This window comes from Macrobrachium nipponense, chromosome 17 (genome assembly GCF_015104395.2).
Source record: "Macrobrachium nipponense isolate FS-2020 chromosome 17, ASM1510439v2, whole genome shotgun sequence".
In the NCBI taxonomy this organism is placed as follows: domain Eukaryota; kingdom Metazoa; phylum Arthropoda; class Malacostraca; order Decapoda; family Palaemonidae; genus Macrobrachium; species Macrobrachium nipponense.
This window is the reverse complement of record NC_087210.1, coordinates 70,345,956-70,359,553: the sequence shown is the minus strand read 5'-3', so window position 1 is coordinate 70,359,553 and position 13,598 is coordinate 70,345,956. Positions and strand designations below refer to the sequence as shown.

At 35.6% G+C, this 13,598-nt stretch overlaps 1 protein-coding gene across 3 annotated transcripts in view; it reads left to right on the top strand.

The window, feature by feature from the left end:
* Positions 1–338: 338 nt before the first annotated feature.
* Positions 339–13,598, top strand: part of LOC135196307 (telomere length regulation protein TEL2 homolog) — a 109,530-nt gene continuing 96,270 nt past the window's right edge. For 2 of the 3 annotated variants that reach the window (XM_064223017.1, XM_064223014.1), the window contains exons 1-3: positions 339–521; positions 5,940–6,019; positions 9,838–10,102. In XM_064223017.1, the coding sequence (XP_064079087.1) occupies positions 481–521; positions 5,940–6,019; positions 9,838–10,102 (386 nt within the window). In that variant the 5' untranslated portion in view covers positions 339–480. Of the gene's footprint in view, positions 522–560; positions 857–5,939; positions 6,020–9,837; positions 10,103–13,598 lie in introns of those variants that run through there. The other variant, XM_064223015.1, reaches the window with a different exon arrangement.

Genomic DNA, 13,598 nt, shown 5'->3' with positions numbered 1-13,598 from the left:
GTGTGTGTGTGTGTGTGTGTGTGTGTGTAAAATACATATGCATCTTAACAGAAAACGTACCAGCTACGCTAAAATAAGGTTTGGTAAGTAAATAAAAGTAAATGAATTGTTCCACTGGCAACGCCAGTGACAGGTAAGAAAATCAAACTTCCCGCTTTTGCGATTGTATCTTGAGCAAATGTATTTCTAGATCAAAAGTAATCACACCATATTGTTTTATAAAATAATAAAATGTATTAATATTAATCTTATTTACATTAAATTACATATGAGACCATCTAAAGTATCATTTCTTCGAAATAGTTTTATTTTTTCTAAAACCGAACACAAGTGACGTGTGTGTTGGTTAGCCATGTTGAGGTGAAAGTGTTGGTGTGTTGATTGATGCCGTTTTAGAGGGCTATACCACTGGAATCACCTTCCTTGAGGCCTCGCAGACAAAAGTGACAGTCTTTGTTGAGTTCCAAGTAAAAAGAGACCATGTTAAACATGTGGAAAGTTCGAGAATTGACAGAAAAAGTGTAAGTATGAAGAAGTGTCATCGCTCAACTCAGCTGATTGAAAAACATAGCCTAGCGAGAGGGTGTCTGGGTCCGAGGAGTTTCAGGTTTTTTATGCAGTACAAATTGATGAGAACAGCAGGACGTCGTCCGCGAAGGTTTTTCTTTTCCTTTACCCCGATGGGATGGAAATTTGACCACGACGGAATGGAATAAATGACAACAAAGACGGAAGTGTAAAGACACTCGGTAGCTACCTCCCAGTTCCTAGTTGGAATCTTGTCAAAGGGGTGACTTTCTTAGAATTCTCGGGATGGAGTCGGCAGGGGGGAATTCCCACAGGTGTTACGAAAGAGGTGTGTGTGAGTGTACCTCTGCATAGTCTACATTCCTTGGGCAAGGACGTCTGTATGTATCGAAATGATCGGAATTTTAAAGAATTTCAAGCTACTGAATTGGTACCATCCTTTAAACAACTAAACTAGTCTAACCTAGTAATGTTTCCCAATATCATGGCACTGATAAGCTTCCCGTATTGGTAGCCTAGACCGAAGTGGGATAGGCCGTGATTATTTACTTACTAGAGTTATTCAAGATAGCCTAGGCCTAGCTAATTGGATCTTTCAGGTTTAGGATAGCCTAGCTAATGGGAGAACACAGAACTAGGGTAGCCTGGCAGTTTACCTGATTACCGCTCTCCCCTGTGGTTTGGTTATACTACTGCCAATGTCAATACCATTTCCTAATGGGGGAGGAGGTCTAGGTAAGCCCTAGGGTAAAAAACCGCATGGTACAGGGGTGGACCATGTACGATCAATGTGTACAACCCCAAGAAAAGTACATTATAACGCGTCCTGACACCGGAGTAGAGGTCTTTAGCTCCGTTTCTCACCAACAACAAGTCGCGTCTAATGCCCATCTCCGATGTCAGGACGCGTTATAATGTACTTTTTTTGGGGTTGTACACATTGATCGTACATAGTCCACCCCTGTACCATGCGGTTTTTTACCCTAATTCAAATTAATAGGCTTCTGGGTAGGTGGATATCAATGCCATACATAGGGGATAAAGTTATGAAAAATAATGTGGGTGTCTTAGCCTATCTTGATTTTTTATTTTTTGTCAACAATGCTTTTTAATATTCAAAGTCTAGATTTTGCCCCTGCCTAAAGAAACACTGACCCAAGTCCATTTTAGGAGAAACGATATTTTTGTGTCCATGTGTGTGGCCTACCTAGTTCATTATCATTAACTATTATTTTAACTTTATCCATATCAGATTTTCAGCTTTAATACGAAAGCGATTCTACTTAAAAAGACCAACAAGTTGAGGAATGCAATACACTTATATTGGTGACCTAATTTAAAAATAATTCATCATGAGGTACTGTATTTAATTTCTAATATTACTATGGAAGACTGTCAGCAACAGACTTACAGCTCACTTTTACAATTTGGGCTGGAATACTTAGTAAGAGAACTCTAGAAGGGAGACTTTGTGTCCTTTGTAGGGAAGTTGATATAGTACTCTCAATAATTTGGAAAAGGTAGGTTTGGAATTCCCACCCTCAAATTTTATTATTGCTTTGTGGTAGTCCAAGACAACTAGGTACTGTACCCCCTAAGTAACCATCCATCTTGTACACCCTATCAAACTAGTTTACAGGTTAGGTAGTAGTATGATGTGGGTGGGCAATTTGGGGTATACTTAAATTCCTTTTTGACTTCCACAACGTTACTGATTCTAAATATTATAAGTTAATTAGATGTTAAGCCAAAATAGACTACGTGGAATTAGATGTTAAGCCAAATTAGACTACGTGGCTATTGAAGTCTCCCTTAGAGTGTTCTCTTACTCCGAGTCCATGATAACACTGTATAATAGTGAGCTGTAAATTTGTAGTATTACAAGTTAACTAGAATATTTCATGATGAATCTTTTTTTTACATTGATTGAATTATTTCTTTGTTCTGGAGTAGAGAGTAAGAGGTTCAAATTATAGGAAAGACTGTACATTAATGGCAAACGTGCATTGTATGTTGCGTCCTTTCTACAAATGTTATCCTGCATCATGAAATGAATTGCTTCTGTTTTTTTTTTTTTCAAAACTGATATGAGGTAATCCATGTTTATTATGCATGAACTGAATTGTATCAAAGGCCTCCTTTTATGGACATTGAAAAATTTACCTTTACATACAGTTTTCTTTAGATTTTACAGTAATATTTCATCATCAAGGAATATTTTTTTTTTATGTTACAGACTTCATTACTGTATCTACCAAAGGAAACATTCCACTGTAGCTTGAAAATTTGCTAGTGCTTGAATAATTTTGGTGCATTTGTGATATGTTTGATTGAAATTATTTCTTAACAAGATTATAGTTTATAGTGTTTCTGAAAAAAAAGAGAACTCGGTAATGAAAGTGAACTTAAATTCTAGAAAACTTCAAACCCAGATCAGTTTGATACAAAATGTTGTTCCTGAGTTTAATATCACTGTCCAAGAGAAAGTGAATATTTGAAAGAAAACAAATTGCAATAAAAGTAAAAACTGTCAATACAGAGGCTTTTATAATACAATTGTACCTGTCCAAAACGTGTGGTCTTAATGATGAAGTTATATAGTTTGCTGGTAGTTTTAAACCACCTTCATTATTAAAGTTTTAATGTTTTTTAGATTAAAGGATAAACACACAATTCTTGCTGATACTGTACATCTTTGATATTTTTATTTTGTGTTTTTTGTAATGTTTCAACTTCGTAATATTTCAAAGTTACACTACTAAGACTGCTTAGCATTTGTGAGTTGTCAAACTAAAATAGTAAGTTTGGTAGAGTGTGCAAGCCAACTTGATTGCTTGATGGGGAAATGTCACTTTATATAGAGCATACAGAAGGTCATAAGAAAAACTACAAATTGTAGAAATGTCCACAGAGGAAAACTGTATGTGCAATAAAGTCATTAGTAAAATTAGTAAAACTTTAGTTTTTCTCGTGTCAGTTATGAAATAAAAAAAGGAAGTAGAAAAGTAATTAAACTTTTGTATTTGTAGATAGGATTTATCATACTGTGTTATGTTTTCTGTTATGGTCACATACTATACCAGTTTTAAGCTTAGACTACATACAGTACTATACAATTTTGATTGGTAAATGGCAGTGTAAACAAATATTTTGCAGAAATTATTTTTATGGATTCGCAATGACATCAACAATTCATTAGCTTCGTAACTGAGATGACAAAAATGAGTAAGGTAATTTGATGCATTTTACAGTTATTATACTACTTGTATTATTTTAACAAGATTGTAGCAGTGTCAGTTTAAATAAAATGAACTAGTATATCTTCTTCTCCATAAAAACTAAAGTACACTTATTTTTAAATTTTAGAGGAGTAATTTTCATACCTATATTCACAGGCTTCATTTTGAAGAGGCAATAGAAATTTTGTATAAATTGATTTGCTAAATGGTTTCAGTGTCAGTAGTTAAGGTATTTGATGAAAGCACAGTAAGAACTGCAGCATTGTATTGCTTCATAAACATTTCACTGCAATCCTGTTTATAGTGTGTGACCAAACTGGTTTTGTGAGTAAGTAATCTTGAAGCTGTTTAAATATGAAGCCAGAGATTATTTTGACCAAGTTTTCTTTTTTTTGTGAAGTCATAATTCTTACGTCATTATTAAGGAAGGGCATTTCTAATAGATAGTATTAACTTTGGTATAACCTACATGTATTGGTAAGAATGGACTTGAACTACTTTTGAAGGTGTGTACATGTGTACTATAATGTACATATGGCTTACCGTGTGTGTGTTCTTGGTTGTTCATGGAAAGGCCTTGAAGAATAGAATTAAAAGTGCATCAAACTCTCAAAACTGTTACTGATTGAAAATAACTGTACAAAGCAACCCCCTCCCTTATAGATATAGATCTTTGGGAATGGTTAATTGCTTAAAGCTATGGGAATGATAACCAATCCAAGGGAATTTAGATCAGGTAGGTTAGGATGTGTCGTTTTATTCAAGGTTATGGTGATTCCAGTGGGAAAAGCCACTCCCCATTGTCAAAGAGCATGCATCCATCTCTCTAGGGTGTCATGTACCACTTTATGTAAGGGTTGGGGGAGTGAAGCTTCTCCTTTTTCTTATCAGGCCAAGTGAAAGACAGTGCCTTAAGTTACTTCAAGTTGAGCTGTACCCTCAAAATGCAGGAGCATACTTAGTGGTGATGTGTCAGGTGAAGGATGTTAAATTGATCCTTCCTCACAAATGTGATGTATATAATGAGCATAGTAAAGTTTCTGTATTTTACCCCTTTCTTAGGTCAGTTATTTGAAACAAGCATTGCATTTTAGAGATTTTTTTGTTTTTTCAAATTAAGAATGAATAGTATAAGAATCTTGAAAATATATTTGTTCCCATGGGAATACAACCACTATGCCTTTTGTACATGGAATATCCTTCCATGCATGCACTGGGAGTTTACTCTATATATATATATATATATGATATATATATATATATGAAAGGCTATGGTTTTTATACTTAGGAAAGTGCAAATTACTTTGAAAATATAGCCTTTTTTTTTACTGATTTGTTACATTTTAAAGTGCACCTCTAGTTATACCCCTCAGTATTTGAGAGTTATAGTCAGTCAGTTTGTGCCCTGCATAATTTAGTGCTAAAAGGCAATGTAGAATCCAAGGTCACTGAAATGTTTTCTCTGTTTAATGATTGATGGAAATTATTCCTAACAACAATGTATATACATACATTAGAAAAAGAATGGTACCATTTTGTATCCGCATGTGTATTTTATTATTGAGCTTAGCTGTTTGCAGATGGCCAGTTTACCTCATACCTGCAGACTACAGTTCCAAAACCAGCTGGATTAATTGGCTAAGCTTACACATATATTATTTTATGTGTATTTTATTATTGAGCTTAGCTGTTTGCAGATGGCCAGTTTACCTCATACCTGCAGACTACAGTTCCAAAACCAGCTGGATTAATTGGCTAAGCTTACACATATATTGCAATGTCATCACTACTTGGTGACAAGCCTTAGTAACTGTAATTTATTATGAAGATTACCACTATGATGGAAGTCTTGTTGTGAAATTTTGGTGTACTGGTTCCTAGTACAGGAGTCTCTTAACCCTGTAGGTTTTTTTATGAGTTTTAATAAGTGTTTAGTTTTGAAGTGGTAATCATTTATACCTGTATCATTCAGAAGTGATGTATACAATGCTAGTTAAAATACAAGCAGGTGCTGATTTACATTAATTTACAAGGTGGTACATGACTTCTATTTAAAATTATTAAAACAGATGAAGTGGAAATATATGTTCTTATAAATATTGTACTATACATGTAAGAAAATCATTTGTCAGAATTCATTCATATGAGTTTTTTTAATTTTTTTATTTACAGCACCAATATGGTGATGAATTACACAGAAGTGGAAGCAAAAGTTCGAGAAGCTACAAACGATGAAGCATGGGGGCCAACAGGTAATGTTTTCTCAGGTGTTGTGAATCAGCTGCAGTTTGAATTACTATATTTATAATACCCAAGATCTGCATATGAAATTGGAATATATGCAGAAAAGTAAAACCAAAAAGCGTGAAATAGCTTGTCTACTTAACGTATTACTGTTGTTTAGTTAGTAAGTTAGTAATTTATTTTTAGTAAGTTATTTTTAATTGCAGTTGAAAGATAAGGCATTAAAAAGTCCTTGAAAGTGCTAGAGCTTTCATAAAGCTTGTATCTAATCAGACATTAATTCTTAAATACGTATGAATAACAATCCTTTTTTATAGAACATGAATGACAGAAGTACGTATGTGCTATTTGACAATAGTATCTAGTTACTATTAGGGTAGAATAGGGAAAATGACTTGATGTGTTATGTAAAATTAATCAAGTTGGCTTTCAGGAAATATAAATAAACCTGGTTTACATTTTTCATAAATGAGTGACTCAAATGGATCAGAACAAATGACAAGTAAAAGGAGGAAAGATTTTAGTTGTGTGAATGTATTGCTAAGATACATGTTCTGTTTTGAGGTAGGGTTTGGATGTTCATTTGTGTGTAGCACTCGTGAAATAAAGCAAAAAATGGAAGTTGTTAAATTTGTCAAGTATATATTGTGTGAAGATTTAGAAAAGAATGTGACAATTCAAGCAGTATATGCTAAAGAAGGGTTAAAATTAACGGGAAGGAGTTAGCTTTACTGAAAAATCGGAAATTGTACTGAAAATTATTTTAGTATTATCAGTAAGTAGTAAAATGTTACTTAAGAGGTAAAGTATTGATAAAATGCAAAAAGAGAAACGATACTTGAAGGCTTATTACGATGGAAAAAAAAGGGGACACAAGACTGATAACTGCTATTTTATTTCTTTTGTGTAATTCCTATCTTCTCAAATTAAATAAGAATAAATATTTGTATTATCACAATAAATGTTCTACAAGATTGGATTCATAAAAGAGCTCTTGAAATTTTGTTTTTCTTTCAATTTGGCAGTTTTTATTTTTTATTTTTTTATTAACCTAGCTGATAATGATAATGCAAGTGTCCTAATGTTCACTTATACTTCAATAATTTAGCATTAGATGTACTATATCTGTATGATTAGCTCATGTTTGTGAGTTTAGGTAATACTGTACCTTGTCTGGTATGTGTTATATTGGATTCCCAAAGGAAGCTATATTGGGTTCCCAAAGGAAATGGATTATTTATGAAGCTGTCTGTTCCATCCAAAGACAGTGGTGTGCAGTATGACTGTGCATATTTTGAGGATGTTGTGGTTAGGGGAAGGACATGTTTTTAGCATTGTTGTGTCCTTGTCAGGTGAGAAGAATGAAATGATTAAGTTTTGTTGCCTTAATTTGGTGTTGTTTACATTAATAGAATGGGTAAATATTAGCTCAGGTAGAATGAAAAAGCCCAGGAAAGTAAAATTATTTAGATTTTTGGTAATAATTTTTAATACATAGCCTGTATCACCCTGAATATTGTCATTGTTTTGACATGCCATTTTACTCAAATTATCCAGATTCCTTTTTTTATTTTTTTACTTGTAAGCTGCACATTAGCTGGGTGTTCCTTCTATAGCAAGTCCAGTAAAATGGGAATCAACAGCAGTCTAGTGTTTTATTTTTACTTTTAATTTTCATTTTGAGGAAGAAACTGAAATATTTTCACTTTTAATTTTGTGCGTTTTTTTTTTTTTTTTTTTTTTTTTTTTTTTAATATAATATAGAGTCAGTTGTTACTGTTACAGATTATGATTTGGACTAACCTTTTCCTGTTAGGCTGTCATAACCTTCACGACCACAGTCGTTCAAGTAACCTTTGTATGCACAACAACTTATGTTATTACTACTGGTCTTTATTAATTTCATATCATTACTGTCACTTTTTTAGTTCCTTTTTACCGTTTTTTTTGTAAAGGGATGACTGTATAGACTTAAGCTACTTATGCTGTTGACAGTTTTTATTCTTAAGCTTCTTATGCTGTTGACAGTTTTTATACTTCTCAGTATTGTATAATATGGTAGCATTATAATGACTTCAGGCTGGTTATGTATAGCTGATTTTACCTATGTATCAATATTTGAACCTGGAATCTTGTGTTTGTTCATACGCGAACAAACCTTCGGTCTTAACAATAGGATAATTTCTAGCGCCTAGCTGGATCCAGTTATAAAATAAGTCATTAGTAGATATGTAATATATATAATGAAATGTGTTTCTGCAGAATGTTACTCCTCTTCTTCATATTTAGGAAAATTCATTTTGCAATTTGATGCAGATAAGTCATTTTGATATGTTCATTGCTTGGTTGTATAGACGTAGCATTTAATATTTTCCAATTAAGTATTGCTTTGGAAACAAAAGTATACAAAGCAGTTCTTTTTTATTTTACAGATTTTCGTAAACTGTGATTTGATTATTCTTTCACTGGTCATGTTAAATAGAACAGTAACAGAATAATGGTAATGAACTGTATACAGTATGGTATACTTTATTTCATTCTTAAATTCTTGGCATCTTTCAAAGAGATAAAGATACAGGATACGCTAAGGTTAGATATCCTGTACTTAATGGCTGGGATGTTGACATGCCAGTGTGATCATGGAGTAGGTATAATTCTTGGAAATTCTTTATGTTCTACAGGTAAATGTAACTTTTATATGGGGAGCTTTTTGTGGGTGTATTTGAACATTAATTGTGCTCTTTTGGATATCTGTATGATCAAATGCCTTTGCAGTATTTCAGTTTAATTTAATACAATCTGCAGAAGCAAAGAAGGCTTTGTGTAAAATGTATAATGGCAAAGCACTAGGTCCATCAGAGGTACAAATTGAGAAGTTCAATGTACTTGGTATAGAATGGAAACAATGTACATATACTTGAACAACTACTGGCAGTCTCGGAAGAGAAAGTAATGTCAGAAGACTGGAATGAAACTCTGATGGTAAATGTGTTTAAATTGAAGGGAGGTATTATGAAGTGTGGTAATTATAGTGGAATCTAGCAGCCAGAACTATGCTGAAGGCTTTAGAACTTGGTAAAAGTTTACATGCAGTACAATTTCATTGAAGGGATAGGTACAGTGATGTCTTTATTAAGACAGTTTCAGGAAAAAGAGGCTGGAAGGTAATTGGAAGCTATACTATGCAATTATAGACCGAAAGAATGCATTTTATAACTTACCAAAGGAAATAGTGTTTTAGTATTTTTAAGATGAGGAAAGTACCAGAAAAGTTTGTTTGTTTGGTTTTATGATGTATAAAAGTGAAGGACAGCAGTGATAACAATCTGTGGCATAACAGAAATGTTTTGAAGTTAAGAGTTGGTGTATTTCAAAGATTGCCACTTAGCCTGTTTTTGTTTGTATTGGTTATGGATTTATTGAGTGAAGGAGTGAAAATCTTTGGGACTTGTTATCTAGTAGATAATATGGTGGTTATGCAAGAGACAGAAGAATTGCAAGGAAAGTGAAGACAGTGGTAGGCATTTCTGAATTGTATGGTATGAAGCATTCTATTCTGTGAAAACTTGCTGTGCAAGCTTATGCCAGTTTTGGTATGATCCAGAAGAATATGAATCATTAACATTAATAGAAAATACTATGTACTTGTAGCACATGTTTGTATAGTTCCACTACAGTCTTGTGTACAATAATTTCAAGCTGTATTGTCAGATACTTGTAGATTATGAGACTTATGGGGAAGTTGAAGTTGTCACTTTGAGGCATGCAATACTTTGAAGATCAATGTGTCATGTTTTGAAAGTTACAGCAATGTTTATTTTTACAGGCCCCCAAATGCAAGAATTAGCACAATCAACATTTTATTATGAACAATTCCCTGAGGTGATGGGAATGTTGTGGAAGCGTATGTTACAAGATAACCGTAATGCATGGCGCCGAACCTACAAGTCACTATTGCTGCTCAATTATTTAGTACGCAACGGTTCCGAAAGAGTGGTAACTTCAGCAAGAGAACATATATATGACTTAAGGACGTTAGAAAACTTCAAATTTGTAGATGAGCATGGCAAAGATCAAGGACTTAATATAAGGTTGGTTGAATGATGAATTATGTAATTTTGTATTTTATGTTAGTTGGTAAGTAACTGAAGCTCTAGTGGTGCTAGTTTGCAAGCAAAAAATTTCCAGGAAAATTTATACAAACTTAGTAGATGTCTGAAAATGAATGATAATTCCTGGTGGAAGGTATCCTTCATTTTGGCTGGTTGTTTTAGTCTTTCATTATAAGGTGTGGAAATCAGATTCCTTAAAAGTAGCCAGAAGTGTTATTTTAGGTAAAATCCATTTTATAATTATTTCTACTAATTTACAGAATTTTCTTAGCATTCATTGATATTAAGGCATATTAATTTCATTTGAACCCATCAATCACTCATATACAATCCTCATTGAAAGTTCAAATATCCCCAGACATGTTTGCAATAATCCTCACCACATTCACTAGCCTTTTTCAGTAGAAAAGTGTATCCAAATCACAATACATTGTTGATAAACTACTATACTGTGTGGATGGATAGTGTGGAGTGATGACCAATGTTCTATAGCAGGTAGGAAAAACTGTTTAAATAACCTCTACTTAGCCATGCAAATTACTCAGTATTATAGGTATGCTAATGGCAAATGCTGATTGGCATTTTGATGCTGATTAGTGTTGGGGAAGGACAGGGTTAATAGTCGCATGACTTTGGTGGGATTTGATGGAAATTCCTACTCTTGCTCTCAGTTCTGGGGCCCTTCATGTGAAAGTGAGTTTACTGAACTTTTGTGAAATGCAATATTTAGTGGCTTTTATAGGTGTAAACTTGCTTTGTTGGGGTATAAGCTCTTAATGAGGGTTTATTTTGTGCACTTATGACACAACTGCTTGTTAGATGACTGAAGTTGGTCTAATCTCTAAAGACAAAATGGAGATTCTCGTCCACCATTAAAGGATACCAAGTGATACTTTTTGCAGTTTTCAAACACAGAGGTTTGGATTTTTCATCCAATCGCAATCTTAATGACCTCATTAAGTCTTTTGACATGTCCTAGCAGAAGTCTGATTTAGTGTCTTGGAGCTCGGATGTAGTCCTTAAGTGGCTTATGGGCCTTCCTTTCGAGCCTCTCAGTTCCACTTCTCTCAAGAACCTTTTATAGAAGACCCACCCTTTTCCTAGTAGCCCTGGCTATGGCTAAACGTGTAAGTGAGCTACATGTGATCGACAAGAGGATTGGCTTCTCCCAAGGGGATGCAGTTTGCTCTTTCATCCTCCATATCAAGAATTTAATGGATATCCTGGGCCAGGACGAAGAGGAGAGGATTCTTTGCCCAGTTAGAGCCCTGAGGTACTATCTGCATAGAACTGAGAAGATCAGAGGACCTTCTAGTAACCTCTGGTGTTCTATCAACAAGACCTCTCGCCCTCTTTCGAAGAACGCCCTGTCGTTTTTTATGAAGAGACCTGATCTCCAAAGCACATTCCTGGATTCAGGAAAACACTTTTCCATTGATCAAAGTTAAAACTCATGAAGTCAGAGCAGTAGCCACCTCTCTCGCCTTCAAACATAATTTATCTCTCTTATCCATTATTCAGTTAACTTATTGGAGGTGCAAGTTGAGCTTTGTGTCTCATCATTTAAAAAAAGTGCTTAAGATTCTGCGGAATTTCTAGCACTCGCAGTGTTCGAGTTTTTTATTTCTCTTAACACTTAAGCGCAAAACACTTAAGCGAAACCTCGGTCCAAGGTGAGCTAGACGAGAATCCCCGATAAATTTTACCTCTAATTTGAGAACACCGCCATATGCTCGAATTCCTGGATTAGTTTCTGTCATGTAAGTGGGTAAGCCCCCATTGACAAGATCTATAAGTCTTTGTCAGGTAAGTGGGCTAGTTCCCATGGACAAAGATCCTAATAAGGTTCTGTCACGTAAGCGGGTAAGCCCCCATTGACAAGATCCAGAAGAACTCTCAGTCATAGGTCACTACCTCGCTGAGGCTCTTCGGGCAAAGCAGACTCATAGACAATGTCCATGAAGTCTTCACCTCTGGTTCTTGGTTCACTCTTGGAGCTTTCCTTCGGGAAAGACTTCTCCTTCATTCTCTTGACTAAGAGAACGAAGGCAGTCAATCTCCAATCCTTACTCTCTTCCTCGTTGAGAAAAGAATGTGGGATGGAGTTCATTGTACAGATACCTACAATTTACTGCATATATTACCTCCGTGACATGATTCTGTTAAGCAGTTGAACTGTTCAGGGTGTACACGCATACCGTAGTTAGCTCTACGGATGGCGACCGAGAGGACTAGTATTCTTATTGAACTGCAAATCGGGGCTCCCTGCAACCTTCTAGGAGTTTCCAGTTTCGCTTTAAATCCGTTTCGCTTAAATTTATTTGCTTGAACGCTTCTTTCTGCTTGATGGTTCTAGCAAAATGTATTCCTTCGTAGAATGGAATAGCTGGTAACTCAGGTTGAAGAGTGCGAGACGGCTAACGTTGTATGAGACTGCTGTCTCTGTAATAGCAGCTCAGTACCAGCTGGCTCTCTGTGATGCGCGGTCGGTTACGTCTCTCTCTCCTGCATGATTGACTGACTAACCGCAACTCTGCTCAACAATCACGGACTTAGGTCTCTGATTAATGGGAATTCTCGCATGCATGAATGAACATCGCCTTCGCTTTGCGAGAATTTTTTTCAACAGAGATATCTCTTAGACTTTTTCTTTTCTGTTTACCACACTGTAACAGAATTCGGTGCTAGTCTACCACTGCATAGCACTACGATAAGGAGTACTGTTTTTTCTCCAGACATCTGAGCTTATTTTTATAAATATCTCTTATTTGTAGGTGTGCAATTGTTCCTGGTTCACCACGATTTAACAGATGTATAGGAAGACAGCACCTGTTCCCCGGCTTGGCAGCTCTGCTTCAAAAGGTTCAGCCCATGAGAAGCAGTTCTGCAGGCAGTTCTTCCCGAGGTTTTTTCGTTTTTGAAAAACGCCCCGCTTTCATGGACCTCGTCTTCTCATCGGAAAGTAATGAAATAGCGGTTAGCGTTTTCAGTCATTGATAAGCACGGGTGCAGATTCTGAAGAATCTTTCGCTCGATTCGGCTGTGAAGAAGTAGGTTGTTTCTCTGTCCTCCTTCTTCTTCTTCATCGCATAGTGTTGTTTCTCCTGGGCTGAGATTCAACTACTATGAGGATATCTTGCCTTCAGGAACATCGGTCTCTAAAAGGCAAAGACTTTCGCCTGCTGGGCACATGCCTTACAGAATCGTCACCTCGCCGTCCAGCATCGGTGACAAACAAACATGCGTTTTTATAGTCTTTCGGCATAGCCCTTCAAGGCGAAAGTCACGTGACTTGCTCGTATACTTAGACAACTTACCTCAATGCAGAACGCAGTCAGTCGGCAGCGGTTGAAGTGGCCGGGTCTATTACAAACTCGCTTGAGACTCGGTTTCAGTGTACAGAACTTCGCTGCAGAGCAACACTGAGGACGAATAAGTGTCAGACACCTAGAAAGAGAAACGCTGGCAGTCCCAA